Source organism: Narcine bancroftii, chromosome 6, assembly GCF_036971445.1.
Source record: "Narcine bancroftii isolate sNarBan1 chromosome 6, sNarBan1.hap1, whole genome shotgun sequence".
Classification (NCBI taxonomy): Eukaryota; Metazoa; Chordata; class Chondrichthyes; order Torpediniformes; family Narcinidae; genus Narcine; species Narcine bancroftii.
Window position 1 is genome coordinate 17477994 of NC_091474.1, and position 21003 is coordinate 17498996.

Below are 21003 nucleotides of genomic sequence, written 5' to 3' on the forward strand. Positions count from 1 at the left end.
TCAATGCGGAATGCATTCTACTTGCCAACAGACTTAAAATATTACCTGATTAATGTGTTCCATTGGGAATGGATGGATGATATGAAAGAAGAATGATATTAATTTGCCCAAGGACAGCTCGGGTATGCTAAATTCAAATACTTTGAGAATGCTAAACCCTTCAGTGCAGACCATCCTCCCAACACCTTTGTATTGCTTGTCCCAGATCCAGAAGAGGATATTCTATCACTCTTTCCAGTGTAATTTGCTCATAAAGTACTATATTTTTAAAAAATGTTTTGTGCACATGTCATCAAATTGACATGTGCGTTACAAGGAGTGAAAGGCAGCTTTGAGGTCAGTGTTCCTTTTGTACAATGTCCGGCCTCTGACTGTGAGGTCCCAGGGCTCAGGATGTTGTGCAACAATCGAAGGTAGGGGTTGATTGTTTTGATGGAAGGGAAGCTCAGGAACATAACTACACTTTACCTTTTTAATGTGTCTGGTGTCTGGCGCTGAAGCAGCCTTGTATAATGACTGCAGGCATTGCTCGCATTCCTCGAATGCCAAACAAAGTAACCCATTTAGAAAGTTAAATTTGGAGCCTCTGGTCAATTTAAAAAGACTTCTGCTTTTTCGGTCCAGTGAGTGATTTGTCTTGTTTCAGTGCACTGTACCAGAAAGCTAATCGAAAGTGAAGGATTATTTGGTTGTTACCAGAATTCTCAGTATTTCAGGAAGTTTGATTTGGAGTCATTGAGTAACTGAACTTTAGTCATAAATCAATGTTTGGAATTCAATCAGCACTAAATCTAAAATGCCATTGCCTTTTTAAAGAGGAAAAATAGCATATTTTTAATTTTTGTCTGCCTGTCCTTTCATGTATGTCCAAAGGCAGTTAATAGATATGCGCACATGAACATGCTAATTAGGAGCAGGAATCCACCACTCTGCCCCTTCAACCTGCTCCAGCATTCAGTGTAATAATGTTAGGAGATGGGCAGGCAAATGGGACAAGAATCAAATGTCAGCTTGGTTGGCATGGATGGTTCCAAAGGGCTTATTCTGTGCTGCAAAGCACTCTGCATTTCTACCTACTGTGGATACCTTTCAACCATTTGCTTTTCAAGAATCTATCTACAGTTTCCTTAAGAACATAAAAGGTCCTGGATAGTGCTGACATTTGAGTGGAGTACTGAGGGCAGTCTGGAGCTGTTGCCTTGTGGTTAAAATATAAACTCTTACCAATCAATGTGGCATTCTCGTTTGTTTGCTGAGGTTGACATAGAAGATCCACTATACAATTATAGGAAGAACAAAGGAATTGTGACAATTTTCACTCTGCACCAATAAAGTGCATCAGCCCTGGATATGAATTGGCTGCTCAGTTTGGCTAAATTACACTTCAAATGCTTTCTTTCTGTGATGCACTTTGAGATTTCTGAGAATGGGAAAGGTGCTGAATAAAACAAGGCCAGGAAGTGGCCTTAATGGACTAATTGATTTTTTTTCTTAAAAAGTGAAGCTCTCCCTTTATCAATAACTTAATCAGAGTTTTTGCTGTTTGAACCAAGAGTCCTTCCTGTGTTGCAAAGCAGAATGTTGCCTTCCTTCCAATCACCTCCTGTCAATAAACAATACAGTAAAAACCCTGGTATCCGGCACCTATGGGGATTGGTAGATGGCAGGTCAGTATATTTTCCGATTGCTTGAGATTGATTGGCTCACCCACCAGAGCTCCTAACACCCCAACTGTAGCCATGGCTACCCAGCCATCCGAGCTCCCGACGCCACATCTGCGGACTCTTGCCTAGTCCCCAGCTGGCCTCGCACCCATCCGAGCTCCCGACTTCCAGACCGCAGACTAATCAGCCAGTCCCGGCCACTCGGAACTCCCGACTCCCCGAATGACGCAGGTACCTATGGCGGTTGAAAGTAGTCGACCCCCTAAAAGTTTTGTCCACAAAATTTGACTGTTACATGCATATTCGTGGTACTTATTTTCCGCAAATTTTTTTCTGGTTGCTTGAATTCTAGATAACTATAAATATTTTCTGCTCTTTGTTAATTTGAAGTATTTTTCAGATTACAGGTAAATGTCCTATCCTTAAGTTTTGTTTTTTGACTGGATTTGCAGCATTTTACTTGCTTTTTATTTTTGATATGTTCATAAAAAGGAACAATAACATTGAAGGGTTTGGAGATTCTCATTGAACCTAAACTCCATTCTATTCAGCATTGTCCCCTGAGTTGTTAACTTCTTCTGAAATCCAATGGTCTCCCGGTGAAGTTTTCTGTTTTCAGCTGCTTCCCAATTGATTTCTATTTGTCAATAATGGCTCCTATTGGATGAATGGAAAGTGAATCCACATTTCTGTCAAGGGTGGATTCACAGAAATAAGAAACAAAGTGAGTTTAATTGTAGAATGCGCATCACTGACCAGAATCTGAAGTGTGCTGACTCTTTTACATTCAGTTGAATTGCCTGATGTTACTGCAAGCTCTTGTTCAACATTATTCACCTCTAAGTGTAGTGCTAATTTTTTTAGGTGTAGGAGCCCCCAAAAAAAAGCGACAAGGAGGTGCCCAGAGCAGCACCCCAGGAGCACTGCATCCCTGACTTCAACACGTTATGGACAGTGTGCTCAAGTCCTTTGATTAATAAAGGTGGCAGCTGTCCACCTGGATGGAGCAAGACTTTGTCTGGTTTGTGCTCTGAGGTGGCTGGTGAGGCCAATGTGGGGAGTGTGGACTCCTTTGTAGTTGGGGTAGTAGGTGCCTGATGGGCTGGGTGGTTGATGTGCAGTTTGTGAGGAGGTACACACTGCTGCATACAGAGGGCTTCTGTGTGGTCCAAGTGCATGGGCCTGAGACTGCCTGTTTCCTCCCAGATACAACTTTCCCATTTTCAGCCCGGAATTCTGGAAATCACTGGGATTGTCACATTTCCTGTGCCCCCCCCAACCCAAAAAACAAAGAGACTTTGAGCCGATGCTCGAATCTTCTCCTCTGTCCACCTGGCAATCTATTCCTGCGACTGAGCTTGTAAGAAAGTGCTTATTTCCATTCTCAAACATGTGATAATATGGTCTGCCATCAGAGCCAAATGAATGTAACAAGAGCCTCCATTCTGGAAGTATTAGTCTGTGAGAGGACTCTGGTGTTGGACCACTTATCCAAGGGGTTTAGAAAGGATTTAATGAGTAGAATAGACTCAGTTAAATTGTTGGTTGGGAGGTGGGGGGGGGGGGGGGGGTGGATTCCCCTTCCAAAATCTGTTCCATATTTTCTTGTCTTTTTCTGATTTCTGCTCCTTTTCCTGAAGATGTTGCCTCCTTGTTGCATTGTCAAGGTGCATGGACATCATTATCTGTATGCTCTGATCCTGAGGGACTGCAGCCTGTCTAACAGATTTATCACTCCACATGCTATGGAGAACGACCAGCTTGTTTGTTTCATCTGTCTGACTTGGTTAGTGATTGTGGCAGGCTACAAGCAGCTCTGCTGTACCAGACAGCATAGCCACTGAATGTTGGAAAGCTTCTGTTGGATTTGTCGGCTGTGTGGATAAACGTGCCTTGCTTCTTTTCTAAAGATTCTACCATCTATCAGGAAAATTCTGTTCTGGGGAGTTGTTTGAAACCGCATCTCCTTAGCAACCCTGACAGCTAATTAGTTCAACTTTAATTCAGACAATTCTGCCACACGGAGGGATGAATTTTGAGGGAGATGTGTGGGAGAGTGGTGGTTGCCTGGAATGGACTGCAGGAGAATTGGTGGAAGCAGATACAATGGTAGGATTTAAAATGCTTCTAGATTGACATGTGAATATCAAAACCACACAGAAATACTGGAGGAACTCAGCCAGTCTTGCAGCACCCATAGGAAGTAAAGATAGATTACTGACATTTGCAAGCCCTATTGAAGAAGGGGGAAGAAACAGATTGAAGTCCTCAGGATGCCAAAATTAAATGTTATGAGCTTCGTAATTGATTATTTAATTGCACAATTATTCCAAACAAATACCACATTACAATCAGGTGCTTGTAAAGTCTTGCTCGTTGAACTAATTGTCCACTCTTGTTGAAGCCTGCTTCAGGATTAACCCTTTAAGCATTGAATATATTTGTGCCTTGTATAAATATTGACTCCATTTTGGGGCTATGATGCCAGCTCTTGACCCAAGGGTCACAGTGGTGACCTCTAGTATGTTCTAATGGCTCCGAGGCAAGTTTGGACATTTTGAGGTCACTTTTGTAACTCCAGAACTGGTTGTTTAACTTGTTGCCCATAACAGCAGTCAATATTTGTTTTCCTATTCCTGGACTCTCACTCATATTCTGGATGAGAAGTTTTGAGCTCCCAATTTGGGTGAGGTAAGAGAAAGAAGGGATGGATGAATCAAACTGTTAATGAAACTTTATTCTTTTAATAGCATTTCTTTGCCAAATAATTACGTTTAAAGTTATCAATTTCTTAAGCAGTTATTCACCACTCCAAATTTCTCAAGATGTAGTGAAAAAATAATTTAAGTTGTCTTTTTGTGACTGGGAGGTGAATCCTGGGCTTAAACTTTGGGACTGTTCCCTGTCCATCTTGAATATTTCCTTTGGATTTACCATAATTTGGTTTCATCAAGAAGAATAGATTTTTTAAAAAATTGGTTCACTCTGTTTTTCAGAGGCTTGTGGTTTTCTTTTGTTTACTAGTGATTATCCAGTGCCAGAATTGACCAGAAGATGTTAAGAACCTGTAGCAGTGGTTCTCAACCTTTTTCTTTCCACTTCTATGCCATTGGTGCTCTGTGATTAGTAAGGGATTGCTTAAGGTGGTATGTGAGTGGGAGGGGAAGGTTGAGAATCACTGCTCTAGCCCCAATTGTTACTGAAATATTTTGCTTGAGAAAAATTGTCGTTGGCCCATTTCCTTTGGAGTTATGAAACCGGGCACATAACGAGTCAATTGGGTACGATTAAAACAGGGTTTTCAAACTTTTTCTTCCCACCCACATACCTCAAGTAATCCCTTACTGATCACAGGCACCTATGGCATAGGGAATACTTAAAGTGGTATGTGAGTGGGAGGGGGGAGGGGGGGGTGGAATGGTTGAGAACTACTGATGTGGAGCATTTTGATGTTGAGTGATGGGTTTTGATCCTGGATCCTAAATTGTCTGTGAGGGTACCTTGTGATATCATTTAGATAGATATATCTTTTTTTTTTCCATTTTTTCCCCCATTTCCTCAATTTGCTTTTGATCATGTAAAGTGACAAAAAAATTAGAGACACAAGAGTTGTTATCTCAGAAAATTGAGATGTTGGAAAATTCTTTTTTCTTCTTTGGCTTGGCTTCGCGGACGAAGATTTATGGAGGGGGTAAAAAGTCCACGTCAGCTGCAGGCTCGTTTGTGGCTGACCAGTCCGATGCGGGACAGGCAGACACGATTGCAGCGGTTGCAAGGGAAAATTGGTTGGTTGGGGTTGGGTGTTGGGTTTTTCCTCCTTTGCCTTTTGTCAGTGAGGTGGGCTCTGCGGTCTTCTTCAAAGGAGGCTGCTGCCCGCCAAACTGTGAGGCGCCAAGATGCACGGTTTGAGGCGTTATCAGCCCACTGGCGGTGGTCAATGTGGCAGGCACCAAGAGATTTCTTTAGGCAGTCCTTGTACCTTTTCTTTGGTGCACCTCTGTCACGGTGGCCAGTGGAGAGCTCGCCATATAATACGATCTTGGGAAGGCGATGGTCCTCCATTCTGGAGACGTGACCCATCCAGCGCAGCTGGATCTTCAGCAGCGTGGACTCGATGCTGTCGACCTCTGCCATCTCGAGTACCTCGACGTTAGGGGTGTGAGCGCTCCAATGGATGTTGAGGATGGAGCGGAGACAACGCTGGTGGAAGCGTTCTAGGAGCCGTAGGTGGTGCCGGTAGAGGACCCATGATTCGGAGCCGAACAGGAGTGTGGGTATGACAACGGCTCTGTATACGCTTATCTTTGTGAGGTTTTTCAGTTGGTTGTTTTTCCAGACTCTTTTGTGTAGTCTTCCAAAGGCGCTATTTGCCTTGGCGAGTCTGTTGTCTATCTCATTGTCGATCCTTGCATCTGATGAAATGGTGCAGCCGAGATAGGTAAACTGGTTGACCGTTTTGAGTTTTGTGTGCCCGATGGAGATGTGGGGGGGCTGGTAGTCATGGTGGGGAGCTGGCTGATGGAGGACCTGAGTTTTCTTCAGGCTGACTTCCAGGCCAAACATTTTGGCAGTTTCCGCAAAGCAGGACGTCAAGCGCTGAAGAGCTGGCTCTGAATGGGCAACTAAAGCGGCATCATCTGCAAAGAGTAGTTCACGGACAAGTTTCTCTTGTGTCTTGGTGTGAGCTTGCAGGCGCCTCAGATTGAAGAGACTGCCATCCGTGCGGTACCGGATGTAAACAGCGTCTTCATTGTTGGGGTCTTTCATGGCTTGGTTCAGCATCATGCTGAAGAAGATTGAAAAGAGGGTTGGTGCGAGAACACAGCCTACCTCAAGTAATCCCTTACTGATCACAGGCACCTATGGCATAGGGAATACTTAAAGTGGTATGTGAGTGGGAGGGCGGGGGGGGTGGAATGGTTGAGAACTACTGATGTGGAGCATTTTGATGTTGAGTGATGGGTTTTGATCCTGGATCCTAAATTGTCTGTGAGGGTACCTTGTGATATCATTTAGATAGATATGTCTTTTTTTTTTCCATTTTTTTCCCCCATTTCCTCAATTTGCTTTTGATCATGTAAAGTGACAAAAAAATTAGAGACACAAGAGTTGTTATCTCAGAAAATTGAGATGTTGGAAAATTATAGTAGGTGAAACAACATAAAAATAGTGGGCCTGAAGGAGGGTGAAGAAGGCACAGACATGAAGGAATTTATATATAGGGCACATAGAGCATTAGCTCCAAAACCACAGGCATATCAAAAATCAAGATCCATCTTAGTAAAATTTTTGAGATACATGACAACCAGCGCACCGGTGGCATCATGCAAATTTTTTTCTGGTTGCTTGAATTCTAGATAACTATAAATATTTTCTGCTCTTTGTTAATTTGAAGTATTTTTCAGATTACAGGTAAATGTCCTATCCTTAAGTTTTGTTTTTTGACTGGATTTGCAGCATTTTACTTGCTCTTTATTTTTGATATGTTCATAAAAAGGAACAATAACATTGAAGGGTTTGGAGATTCTCATTGAACCTAAACTCCATTCTATTCAGCATTGTCCCCTGAGTCGTTAACTTCTTCTGAAATCCAATGGTCTCCCGGTGAAGTCTGCTTCCTCTGGAGTTTGCGGAGGAGCTCGTGGAGTTTTTCAAGTGAACCGGTACGGACTTGAAGGGCCGACACGGCCTGTTTCCGTGCTGTAAACAGTTATATGGTTATATGGTTATACTGCAAAATCAAAGGTGATGAATTTAACTTGTACAGTAAGGAGATTGAAGTGATGTATGCTTGTATATGAGTAACTAAGAATGCCAATTCATTCAGTGAAGTTTTTCTGATCTTCAAAGTTTATCCATTTCAATGTTTACATTTCCTTCATGAAGATCCACATGATGGTCTCTTTCCGGTGGCGGGCTTGATCTCAGGTGGCGGCAGTGCAGGGTGGTTGAAGCCATGGCCAAGTCCAAGAACCACACGAACCACAATCAGTCCAGCAAGTGGCACAGAAATGGGATCAAGAAGCCCAAGTCTTATCGATTTGAACCCTTAAAAGGAGTTGATCCCAAGTTCTTAAGAAATATGCGGTTTGCCAAGAAGCACAACAAAAGAGGAAAGAAAAGAATGGGCAAAAAATGAAGAGCCCTTGAAAGATGGCAACCATGTGAAATATGTATTTTGAATTCTTCATTTTTAATAAAGTTGAAGTATTTAGAACAAGAAAAAAAAAGATCCACATGATGTGGTTAGCTTGCCTCGGGCTTGGAGAGTTTTCATTTCCCCCCCCCCATAATCAGGAATTCCAATTTCAGAATTCCTTTCAAGTTGAGTTTAACTGACCTTCACTGGCCTGATAAAAGAGAATGGTGGAGGAGATGAATGTTGATGGGTCAAATCATTTGACGTTTATTCGCAGAGATATTCACGGTGTATTTTCACAGGGATATATAACATTAAAAATTGAACCATGAGCCTTGTGAGCAGAACCATGGAGATGTTGGTGGTGGAGTCCACTTGTGTCATCTTCTTGAACACTTCTTTGATTAAATTGTTTGGTTACTCATCGTTTGTCGATATTTCCACTTCAGTCTGGTGACCCCACAGCAAAGGGTTTATCTATGAATAAAGTACTGTTCAAATGTGTCTAAATGTGTAGCAATTCATCCACAGGGAATAAGGGCTTGATGATGTCAAGATTTGGAGGATTGATTCTGTTGGAGAATGAAAAGGGGGAAAAAAGTAATTATTGGAAATCTTAAAATTAAACACAGTGGAGATGAAAATAATATAATAGAAAATACTCTATGTGCTTGTATAATAGTTGAGTTTTTTTAAACCAGTTTTTTGGGTCAAATTTGGGGTGGGAGGGGGGGGGGGGTTAACTTTTACACAGGCCATACATTTGATCTGCATTGTTCCAAGGCATCAGGAGCTCAGATGGGCCGGGATTAGGTGGTAAATCTGCTTTTGGGGTGTCAGGAGCTCCAATGGGTGGGTGGCCAGGGCCTTGGAGAGAGTCAGTGGCCGGGGTGACAGGAGCTCTGGTGGGTGGCAGCAGAGGTAAGGATCCATGCATGGTCAGAGTGCCGGGAGTTCGGGTGGGCAGTCGGAGCCAAATATGGGGGGGGGGGGGGGGGTCGGGAGGGGTTTGACTATTACACAAGTATATACAGTACTCAGCAAGTTGAGCCTATTCCCTAGGAAGTGGAATAGATTCTCCGAGGTGAAACCGTTTTTTCCCTCTTCCCACGGATGTGGTTTTGCGCTGCTGAGTATTTCCAGCATTTCTCTGTTTTTGATTTCCACAATCTGCATTTTTTAAAAAACTTTTCATTTACTGATTGGAAAAAACACATCTCAGTGGCTGTAAAGAATGCACTTTGAGTTTATGCCTTTAATCAGAAATAATTGTTTCATTGTCATGCTAGCCAGGCAAGTCCACTCGTAGAGCAATAATCACAAATAAATAGATAGGTAAATAGATAGGTAAATGGATGGATAGATAGGTAAATGGATGAATGAATGAATGAATAAATAAGGCTATAGTGTTGAGAATAGTGTTCTAATAAGTCAAATAGTGCAGGGTATAGACGAAAAACAATTGGTCAAAACAAGAGATACTATCTCTTCACAAACAAGTTAATCCATTAGGCTGATCTGTATATTCAGCTTACTGGGTCAGTAACATTCTGATGTGGCTTGGTTTAGGAACTCAAAGCATTTAAATCACTCTTTAAATACCTCCTTGTATTGTTTGGCAGAGATCCTTGCATTCATAGCCCATTGAAAGAATAGTACTGAAGGAAGTACTTTAACAACATGGTGTTTCTCCTTTGATCTGTGCAAGCTTTATTTGAAGGCCCTTCTTGGATAGTGCAGGATCTCTGTTCCATTCATGAAAAGCAATCCAGTGCTGTCCAATCCGGGTGCACTGAAGCTGTGGGTTGTATCCTCGTTGTCTCCTTTCAGCAGTTGGCTTTTTAAGATTTAAAGCTCCTGAGGAGCTTTGACCTGTAAGGCTGACTACTCTCAGAATGAAATCTCCCTCCCTTCACACAGTCAGTCAGGATGAGATGTCCAGGTTGCAGCAAGGCACCGTGGTAATGATGCTCCTGAGATGCAGGGTGCTTGCAGTATAGCGCTGTTTATCTTTTGTTTGTTATCTTTCAGTTGGGTGTATTTGACAGGTTGAACATGGTGGCGATCCTCTTGTGATGGGTAATTCTTTATCTGGAGCATCATTCACAATGTGCAGTTTAGGCAAATACTTGGCTCACACAACTGTGTGAGAACTGCTAAACTTCTCCGAAATTCAGAACTACCACTCTCTCTGCTCTTGGGCTGTGCCAAACTCTAATTTCCCCCCACCCCCCCTACCCCCCCGGAATTTGTGTCATACTGATGTGACCATTTTCTAATATTGCCAGCCAAATAAAAAAGCTCTCGGCTTTTCCCTGGCTGACAACCTGGCTAGCCAATATCGGAATCATTTTCGAAGCCTATCACTGCCCTTTCGTCAGTCTGTCAAGAGTTTCTTTGCAACTGCTTTTGTCTCGTGCCTTTCATTGTGCTTGCTGAAGAGGAAAACGAGTTCAAATGAATGAACTGCCATGGGACCATTCTGGGTGGAAAAGGCCGAAGGATTATGAATACAAGACCAGAGATTCAGCTGAAAGGCTAGCTGACACAAGCTTTTGTCTGTTTGTTTATTCTCAGTGACAACTTAATGATTGGGCAACTGTTCTTGCCACGGGCATGTTTATATGAGATCTGTGTAAGTGGTTTGAAGAGAAAATGCCCTTTCAGAATGAGAGCTGCCCTGAGGGTGACTTGGTCATTCTAATATCTGCCCTGCCCTCTTCAAGCTGCTTCATGTTTGGCATAGTGTGCCAATCACAACTTGCCTCGCACATCTTCTCAAGCATAATACACTAAAACCCCTGGTATCTGGCACCTATGGAGATAGGTAGATGCCGAACAAGTGAATTTGCTGGTTGTTTGAGATTGTGCGTGATTGATGAACTGATCACTAGAGATGCCAATTTTAAACTTTTTTTTTAACCTATTTATTTTCCACTTTTTTTTTGCTGGTTGCTTGATTTCTGGGTAACGAGGATTTTGCTGTACCTTGCTCATCTCCCTCTCCATTTTATTTTATCCCATTCCCCTTTTCTCATTCATGCCAGTGTGATGTTGGAAAAGAGTTGGACAATCTGCAATACCCAAAAATGCCAAATGGAAAAGCTGGTAGAAAACAGATTTCACAACCGGCATGGGCAGCACGACTGGTGTAGCTGTTACAGTGCCGGGTTTGTATCCTGTGATGTCTGTAAGGAGTTTGTACATTCTCTCCTGTGTCTGTGTGGGTTTTCCCCAGGGGCTCTAATTTTCTCCCACTGTTCAAAAAAGCGTACTGAGGGGTGAAGCCCAATTGGGTGCAATTGAGATTACAAAAGGGTCTGTTACCATACTGTATGTCTAAATTTGGAAACTGGCAGCTCCATAAGTTGAGCTGCAAACATGAATAAGTAGTGACTTGTAGTGATCCATTTTGCAACAACATCCAGCTCACAATTACATCAAATGGAAATTTTGATCCATTTGCAACATGTCTACATTTAGGGTGAATTTGGTGACAATTCAAAAATAATTGATCTTTTGAAGAATTTCAGGTTTCTTTTTAGATCTGAAGTTAAATAATTGAGTGGAACACACATGGTTCAATGTTTTGTTGGAAATCTAACCTTATTCCACAATCATTATCTGAACTGAAACCTTTGACCAGAAATGCCTGTAATTATTCCAGCCAGTAGGACTTTCTGCATAGACTAACAACTACCCCAGGGCTTCCCAAACTGTTCAGCTCACGGAACCCTTTAGGGAGAACTTGGAAATTGCAGAACCCCAATCGTCAATTACAGTTTAAAAGACTTGGTATGTACACAAACATCATAAGAAACTAAATAAACTCGCATTCTCCACATTGAAATCATTTGTTGCCTTTTAATTTGCATTTAATGGAATCAATGAAATTATTTCTTGTCCTCACAGATCTTCTTAATATGGCATCTGGTGCCTTGCCTCTCTGTTCCCGGCTGAGGTGAATCCAAGCGACAAATAAATTTCATCTTACCTTAATTTCTTCATAACACTTGATTTTGCCGATTATAGGCGTAATTGAAGAATCTTCATGGAAAAAGAAAATGGTGACACCTCAGTACTTTCTTCAGATGAATTATCCTGTCTCTTAGTTTCCTTTTGAATCCAGTGATCTGTGGTTCTTAATAGTGCACAGGTGGAATATCTTTAAAATCAGATTCTCTTTGGTTGAAAATGATCCATAGGCCTGACGTCTGCCCTGTTGATGTCAGGCCTCATGACACCATTTTGTTTTCTTAGGGTGGAGTACACAGTTTACAGCCATCCCAGAAACAAACTGAATTAAAGACCGAAAGAAAAACTGGTAGATTGTCACTGTCATTTCTTCCACGGAACCCCTACACCTTTCCACGGAACCCCTACACCTTTCCACGGAACCCCTACACCTTTCCACGGAACCCCTACACCTTTCCACGGAACCCCTACACCTTTCCACGGAACCCCTACACCTTTCCACGGAACCCCTACACCTTTCCACGGAACCCCTACACCTTTCCACGGAACCCCTACACCTTTCCACGGAACCCCTACACCTTTCCACGGAACCCCTACACCTTTCCACGGAACCCCTACACCTTTCCACGGAACCCCTACACCTTTCCACGGAACCCCTACACCTTTCCACAGATTCCCCAGGGTTCTACGAAACCCATTTTGGGAAACCCTGATCTACCCTGTGTCCTGTCTCTCAGTAGTGCTTAAACCAAATGGGAGGTGAACCACTTTCAACTAGTCAAATTGAATGAAAATTGTGGTTTTATTTTTAGTGTAGACAGTTTCTGATGGGGTGTTTTGTCCAATAAGCCTGTGAAGTTTGAATATCTTGAATCTTTCTCTCCCATTAGCCCCTGTCCAACTGATTGGGTTCACTTGTTGTTACTGATTACCTTTTTCCTGTGTGGAAAATGGCTCAATTTTCAAAAGAAGTAAACTGAAATGAGTGAACTGCAGATGCTGGAATCTATGAGCAGGCGATGAGAAGTTGGAGGGATGCAACCAGTTGGGCAGCATCCGTGGAGAGAAACGACCAGTCAGCATTGTATGTCAGGACTCTATTGAGATGGGTCAATGAAGGGTCCCAACTCGAAACATTGACCTACTATTCCTGTCCATTGATGCTGACTCGTCTGTTGAGTCCCTCTAGTTCTCCTTGTTTGCTTAAGATGAAATGTGTGTTACTTGGTGGATCTCACGCTTATTACCATTGTTCAAGTATGGGGCCACTGTCCACGGCATGTCTGTAACTTCCCTGCACATTCAGGGTTGAATTTTAAATGTGTTTAAAAATGTATTAAAAATTCTCATAACTTTTAACACCAATTACTTGTAGATGTATTTACAAAACAAGGGCATTTGATATTTGAATGTGCACTTTCAGGTCCATTTGAAATAGGATCCTGAGTATTTACCTGAAGCCATCCACAGGATCCAAATTGCTCTACAGTAAAAGTCCTAAAATCTGGACTGCTCAGAGATTGGGTCAGTTTGGATTTTCCAGATTCTTGGGCAGTACTTTTAAAATTCAAATTTAAGGAGAATAAATGGGTACATTTTGATAGTTTATTAATAAAACCTTTTAATGTAAAATACAAAACATTTTTTTCTTACAATTCTGCGACTTCCGTGTCGTCGCTTGTTACTGCTGTGTATCTGTGGTGCTTGCGCACACAAAAGCCAAGAGTTTTCTATCAGTTCAAATTCTCGGATAGTCTGGATTTCTGGCATCCAGATTTTTGGACTTTTACTTGGTGCCATCTTGGCCCAGGTGGAACTTCCCTGTGGAGGATGTTCTCAACTTCCTGGTCAGAGACTTTCACCTTGCAGCCAAGTCAAAAGCTTGGTAACTACAACGTGAAGCAATGTAACCTCGCCATCTTCTGACACAGCAGCTTGTAGAACTGGCAACCAGGCGCACTTTCAGCCACTGGTGGCGAGATAGACTCGAGGCAGCCAAAGCGCAGTGGGTGCGTAGTTCCCTCTGGGGGTTGTCGTTAGTTGATACCAGGCCAGTTAACTTGTTTTAACTTTGCTTGAGGTTTTGTAGCTTGCTAGCTGACAAAATGATCCTGGTAAAGAATGTCAGAGGTCGTGTATAATTGTACAATTGTTTTATAATGTACCATGGATGTGAATAATGGGCAATTTATCACCTCTTCAGACTGCATACCTTCAGAATGCACTTTGCTGCTGTTTCACAGGGAGGTGAGTGAGGTCAAGCTGGTGTAAAATTGGGAGGGTCACTTTTCTTGAGATCCTGTGCAAAGACCTAGCCTAAAATATATAGGGTCTTTAATGTTTAAACTGCTGTTTGTTGTGTGGTACAAAGCAGCAAAGTTCCTATAATAAACTAAGTGGTCATGTTTGCTTAAAACATGGAACTTGGATACTGATTACCTCTTTCTTGCAGATAAAGGACCTGATCGGCCCAGATTAAGCCCCTTTCCAGGTGGTCCTTTGTATCCCATGAGACCCTGGAGGGAAGAAGAGAGCTTTTTATTTAGTTGTTCTCTCACCCCTCAGGAAAGCACTGATTGCTGTACTGTTTTGGCTTAACCACAGCCTACGAAGGTGGCTTTATACCATTGATTTGCAGTATGTGTATTTCCGGCATTTGTTTGCTTTTCACAGTCAGTGGTATCTGTGTGATGTTTGATCCCACATGCACAAAAGGACCACATAACATGTTACTGAAAGTTGTCCTGCGCTTTCAAAATCGCATAGAATGAGAAATGAATGGAAACGCTGGCCATGTTTAAGGATTAAAAGAAGTAATAGACTTTCTCCAAGAGGGGCTACGTTGGGCCAGTGAAGAGCCAGGATTATGGTAGAACCAACAGTAAAGATTTTAAAAGTTGATGTACAGCACGGTACCAGGCACTTTCAGCCCAAGACCCTGTGCCTTGCACCCGCCTCCCCCCAACCAAATACACCAATTAACCCCCACGTAATTTGAAGGGTGGGCGGAAACCAGAGTACCAGGAGGAAACTTGCGTAGACACGGAAAGAACTTACACAGTGCCAGATTCGAACCCAGGTTACTGCCAATGTAATAGCATTGTACTAACTGTGTTGCCTGAATCTCACTCCAGAATGGCAAAGACTAGATCAATGTTTAACTATGGTTCATCTTCGAATTAAAGTCCCTTAGTTTTTGGTGCCCAGAGGTTTGAAAGGTGACGCTTCACATCTGGTCTCTCAGATTTGGTGACATTTTGACATGTGGATCAAAAGTGCCAAGACTTCTGTGAGCTTTGCAAACCTAATCTGCCTGATTTGCATGAACTACCAAAAATCAAAAATAGAACTGCAGATACCGAAGATCTTAAACAAAACAAGTTGCTGGAAAACCTCCGCAGGTCAAGCAACATCTGTGGAATGAGAAGCCATCAACGTATCGGGTCTGTGGCCTTTTGTGGCCCGAACACAGCCTCCCTCCCACATTAGCAGACAAGGCATTCCAGATTCGAGCACATGCTGTGTTAAACAAGATTTTTTAACGCCTGTTGCTTTTAATTCTCTTCCCCCTTATACCTGTAGTCCTAGAGCCTTCATAAGGAGATCCCTTCACGTGCTCTTTTTATACCCTCATCATTTTTGTTTCCTCAGTGCTCCCATACCAGGGAATCGGACTATTTTGGTTAACTTTGTAGATTTGGACCCATTTCCTGGGAACTGTTCTTATTACTCTTTTCTGGATGTGGTCTAACACATTTGCATTCTTCCTAAAATTAAAAAAAAAAGTGATCAGAGTTGAACACTGCTGGAGGATATCAACGAGTTGGCCTCTGGCTGACTCATGGCTTCTTCAAACAGTTTTTTAAAATCACTGTTGGGGCGAATGCTTTTTTTTTAAAAGAAATTGACAATCAAGGGTAAAAGCCACTGTTTCTAAATAATGGCAATATTGTGCACTACACAAAGGATGGTGATTAATCATACAAGGATATAAATGGCCTTTGGAATGGAAACATGATGGCAGATGAAACTTCATGTAGAAATGGAGAAATTGGAGTAGAGCAATCTACTCCAAATTGGAGACAGGAGCTGATCAGACATGGGGGTAATTGTGCACAAATCATTGAACAGAAGTGTGGCAAGTTGAGAAGGAACAGACTCCAAAAAGGCTCATTCTGCAGGGCAGTAGAAGTTGCATTTTAGGTGGGTCAAAACATGTGGCCAATTCTCTCTCGATTGGTGTTGGAAATGTTGGATGAAAGCAAAATTCTGTGGATGTCGATAATGTGAAAGAAAATGCTGGAAATACTTAGCAATTTGAGCTTTATTCCCTGGAGTGCAGAAGATTGAGGTGAGATTTGGAGGTGTACAAAATTATAATCGGGGGTAAATCGAGTGAATGCAAGAAAGCTTTGTCCACTGAGGTTAGGTGAGATTTAAAAACTGTGGGCATCATGATCAGTGTAGCAGATACCGCAGTGCTTTTACAGCATCGGCGTCCAGGGATCTAATCTGGCGCTGTCTAAGAAGTTTGTACATTCGACTTCGGTTTCCTCCCAACCTTCAAAAAAATTTTTACAGGGGCTGTAGGTTAATTGGGTGGCATGGGCTTGAGGACTGGAAGGGCCTGTTACCATGCTGTATATCTAAATTTGAAAACTAGAGGACATGGGTTAAGGGTGAAAGGAGAATTGTTTAAAGGGACTATTGGGGGAACTTCTTCGCAGAGACAGTTGTAGGGATGTGGAACAAGCTGCCAGCTGAAATGGTAAATACAGGCTCAATTTTGACCGTTGTGAAAAATTTGGAGGGGTACATGGGCCAGGTCGCAGGTCAGTGGTGTACAAGATCCAACCAGCAACCACAAAGAAGGTATATCACACAGGGGTAAAGATGAACAATTACTTTATTAACAAAAATTCACTTTCAAACTTTAATTCAAAATCCCCCTTTTATAACAATGCCCACTGGTTACTATGCAAATTTCTATAACAATGTAAAACTAATAAATCCCCCAGCCTAAATATAACATATGTAATTAAAGTCTAAGTTATATTTCCAACCAGCCCACAGAAAAACTTTAGACACAAAACACACAAGACTCACAAAACTTTGATGAGAGAGAGAGAGAGAGAGAGAGAGAGAGAGAGAGAGAGAGCACGAGAGAGCACAAAATTCAAAGTTTTCTTCTTGTGTTGCTTGCAGAGAGAGGAACCATTGGCTTGGTCCGGATCCTTCTGGCTGCCTTAGCATCCCTTTTGAAATCCCAACATTCAAAACTGTCCTCCAGACCATGACTCATGCTCTGGGCCCCCTTCCACTCCACAGCACCACCCAGTGCTGGTTTATCATCCAAGTCCAGAAATTTTTAGATCATTTTTCTGTACATGCTCAGACCATCTCCCACTCTCTCAGCAGTCCACCTTCACGTTGGCTCTCTAAGGCAAACTGTCACTTTTTAACATAAAACAACACAACACATAGGCCAATGCACAACACAGAACTCTGTAACAGTGGGGTTTGGCAGAAGGGCCAACTTCTGTGCTGCAGAGTTCTCTACTTCATTGTCGAGGAGAGAAACAGTTAATGTTTCAATTTTGTGTCCATTTGTGTTGACAGTATTGTGGATGGGGAAGTGAAGTTTCAAGAGTAGCTGTGATGTTGAACAAAGAGCAGGATTGAGGAATAGAAGGGCCAAATCTTATTTTGATCCATCTACCGCAGCAAAGTACTGCAGAATTTTCAGCGTTCATGCACTGCTAACAAGCATCCAAACCCAATTTACATTTTAAAATTTTCTTGTCTATCCATCAGTATAAAGAACTTTGGTTAGAAGTACAATGTGAGATGTTTACCTTGATGATATTTTAAACTGTGGGAAAGTTTCTGAACCCATTTAGCACTCTTGCAGCAAGTTTGTCTGTAATGGATCCAGACAAGAACTCTAAAGAAGTCAATAGCTGTCAGCAACTTCCTCAGTGGGGACTTTCACTGGTTGACCTAAGCTATTTATGGTTTCCTCTTCTAGCCAGCTGGAATAACTAAGGGTACTGAAGTGTGAGCCAGGTATGACTAAATAGCTCAAAGTGAGTAGAGTTTTACAGACTTGTCATCCATACCTTTAGTTTACAGCCCCACACAACTTGGTGGTGACAGAAGATCAGCTGTCCCTGCCGTAGTGTAGGTGGTCAGTGTAGGAATATGATCCCAGATGTTGGCCCCCAGAGGAATATTATGATTGCTGTGTTGATGTTGTAATGTCTTGCTGTGAATTTTTGTAGAAGTGGGTTTTCATTTCATAGGCAGTGGCTGGTTATCTGGGATGAACAGAAGCAGGGGAACAGGTGTTGAAGCTGTTGAACTAAGACTGCTGTATCATTCTTCTCCCGTGCAGTTGAGGGCGCATTAAATTTCATTTTGCGTGATGGAGTCTCAACCTTACAATCCAGCAGATCCGAACTGCTGAAATAATGCTCTAAGTGTGAGCAACTCAGAGGTGGGGGGTGAATAGGAGAGGAAGTGGAGGGAAAAGCTGGGTGCCACCTTTGCAAAATCTTAAAACTGAAGCATGCAAGATATTTAGTAATTGAGACGCTTTTTTGCCCCAAGATTGGAGAGCGGGGGGGGGGTTTGCTCAATCATTTCAAGAGGGGACTATGTGAATATGTGGGGAAAGGCTAATTTGAGGGAAATGAGATTCCTTGTTGCTGAGGGAAAATGTCTCTCTACTCTTTTAGCTGCAATTTAATCTAGGTCATTTTAATCCTTATGGTGTTGCCCTTCAATCTGTGGACTCATAAATCATCTTGTGTTGCTCTGTTTTGGGAATTTGAAAAAGACACATTTCTTTTAGTTTGTCACATGGAGATTGTTCGTAATCTAGCTGTTTCAGAAAGAAACTAAGTTTTCCCACCAACTTCTAAAGCCAGGACAACAAAGAATTCCAGGCAGTAAATTTTAGAATACAGTAACTGCGAGTTGAGAACTGACTATATTATGTAGAACATTACAGCACAGAAACTGGCCACTACGACCCTTCTAGTCTGTGCTGTACCTTTTTTTTGCTTAGTCGCACTGACCTACGCCCAGTCCATAGCCCTCCATACTGCTCCCATCCATATATCTGTCCAAGGTCTTCTTAAATGTTAAAATTGAGCCAGCACTCGCCACTTCAGCTGGCAGCTCATTCCACACTTCCACGACTCTGTGAAGATGTTCCCCCTAAACATTCCCTTTTCACAAATGTCTTCTGGCTTGTACCTCACATACCCACAATGGAAAAACCCTCCTCGTGATTTTAAATACCTATCAAATCTCCTCTCATTTTTCTACGCTCCTGGGAATCAAGTCCTAACCTGTTTAACCTTTCCCTGTAACTCAGTTCCTGAAATCTGGGCAACATCTCAATAAATCTTCTCTATGCTCTTTTTATCTTATTGATATCTTTCCTGTAGTTGGGTGACCAAAAACTGCACACAATATTCCAAATTTGGCCTCCTGATCGTCTTCTACAACTTTACTATAACATCCCACCTCCTATATTCAATACTTTAATTTATTAAGGCCAATATGCCAAAAGCTCTCTTTACAACCCTATCCACCTGTGGCACCACTTTTGGGGAATTATGTATCTGTATTCCCAGATCCCACTGTTCTACTGCACTCCTCAGTGTCCTACCATTCACTGTGTATGTCCTTTCTTGGTTTGTCCTTCCAAAATGCAACACCTCACATTTAGCTACATTAAAGTCCATCTGCCATTTTCCTGCCCATTTTTTCAGCTGACCCAAATCCCTCTGCAAGTTTTGAAAACCTTCTTCACTGTCCTCAACACCTCCAATCTTAGTGCCATCTGCAAACTTGCTGATCTAATTTACCACATTATCAACCAGATCTTTGATCTAGATGACAAACAACAATGGACGACCCATGCACTGACCCTGAGACACACCACTAGTCACAGGCCTCCAGTCGGAGAAGCATCATCCACCACTATTCCCTGGCTTCTCCCATCCAGCCAATGTTGAATCCAGGTCACTACTTCACCATGAATACCTAGCGTCTGAACCTTCCCGACTAACTTCCCATGTGGAACCTTGTCCAAGGCCTTACTAAAGTCCATGTAAACAACTTCTGCAGCCTTTCCTTTGTCAACTTTCTTAGTTACTTCTTCAAAACTCTACATCACAGTACAAGCCCTTCAGCACACAATGCCCTGCTGACCTATGTAAACATACTCCACAACAATCTAATATTTCCCTACCTCACACCGATAACCCTCCATCAAACACTTTCTTACCATAAACATACAAAACAAATGACTACTCTGCTACTCTAACCTTAATCTAACTGATGGGAAAATTTAAGGACATAAATTTCTTTCTCTCTTTCCCCCACAACCCCCAGCCTTTTATACAGATGCCCGCCAGCCTTTTGCTCACACCTTGACAAAGGGCTCGGGCTCAGAATGTTCCCCTTTGTTTCCTATGGATGCTCCAACATTTTTGTTGATTGCACTAAGGGCAAAAATTCTTTCATCTTTGTATTACTTCATGAAAGCAAAAAAGTGAAACCAGCCTCCTTTCTAAAGCATTGGACCGTCAGAAGGGGAGAACTGCAGAGGATGATGTGCCTGCCAGGAGTTTTACTGTCGGAGTTAGAAGACATTTCAATACCAATGAAATCTATAATAACTCGTGAAAAAGTTCTTACAGATGGAAGTTTTACTCTTTAAGTGTTTAAGTTGTCAATTATCCTGAACTTCGAACAAAATGAGCAATTAAAAACTTTAATTAGCTCCTTTCTCTCCCCCTGCTCCAACGCTCCCCAAGATGTTTGCAAAAATATAGAACGTGCCTTTTTATTTTCGGAGATCTATTGAAAGACTGAGTGGATTAATCTGGGAGGAAACTAAGGAAGCAACTGTTAGTGGCGGATTCCTGTAGAACTTGAGGAATAATGGACCTGTGCCAATTTTGGCACACTGATGAGTGTAATTCTCGAAAAAAGTACACATCCTTGGTTCACTTCAGCAAATCCTGAAGTGAGTCAAGAGACCAATTAACTGGATGCATTGACATAATCTGGCATTGCTTGGAAATAGCAGTTGGTTGCTGTGACAGCTCTTGCTTGGCCCTTTGCCGTGTTTGAAGTCATTTGCATTTAGCTTGACTAAGTCTTCATTTGGCCTCTGTTCGAGCAGTAAGCTTTTCCAGTATTTTGATG

The 21003-nt window shown here is 42.2% G+C and overlaps 2 protein-coding genes across 3 annotated transcripts in view; both read left to right on the plus strand.

Annotated features, from left to right (window-relative positions):
- The window catches only part of lama5 (laminin, alpha 5), a 247739-nt gene that overhangs the window by 11779 nt on the left and 214957 nt on the right, over positions 1–21003 (plus strand). The gene's annotated exons all lie outside the window — the stretch shown is intronic.
- Positions 7556–7861, plus strand: LOC138735771 (large ribosomal subunit protein eL29-like). Its single transcript, XM_069884149.1, has one exon. The coding sequence runs from the start codon at positions 7621–7623 to the stop codon at positions 7801–7803; it is 183 nt and encodes a 60-aa protein (XP_069740250.1). The 5' UTR covers positions 7556–7620; the 3' UTR covers positions 7804–7861.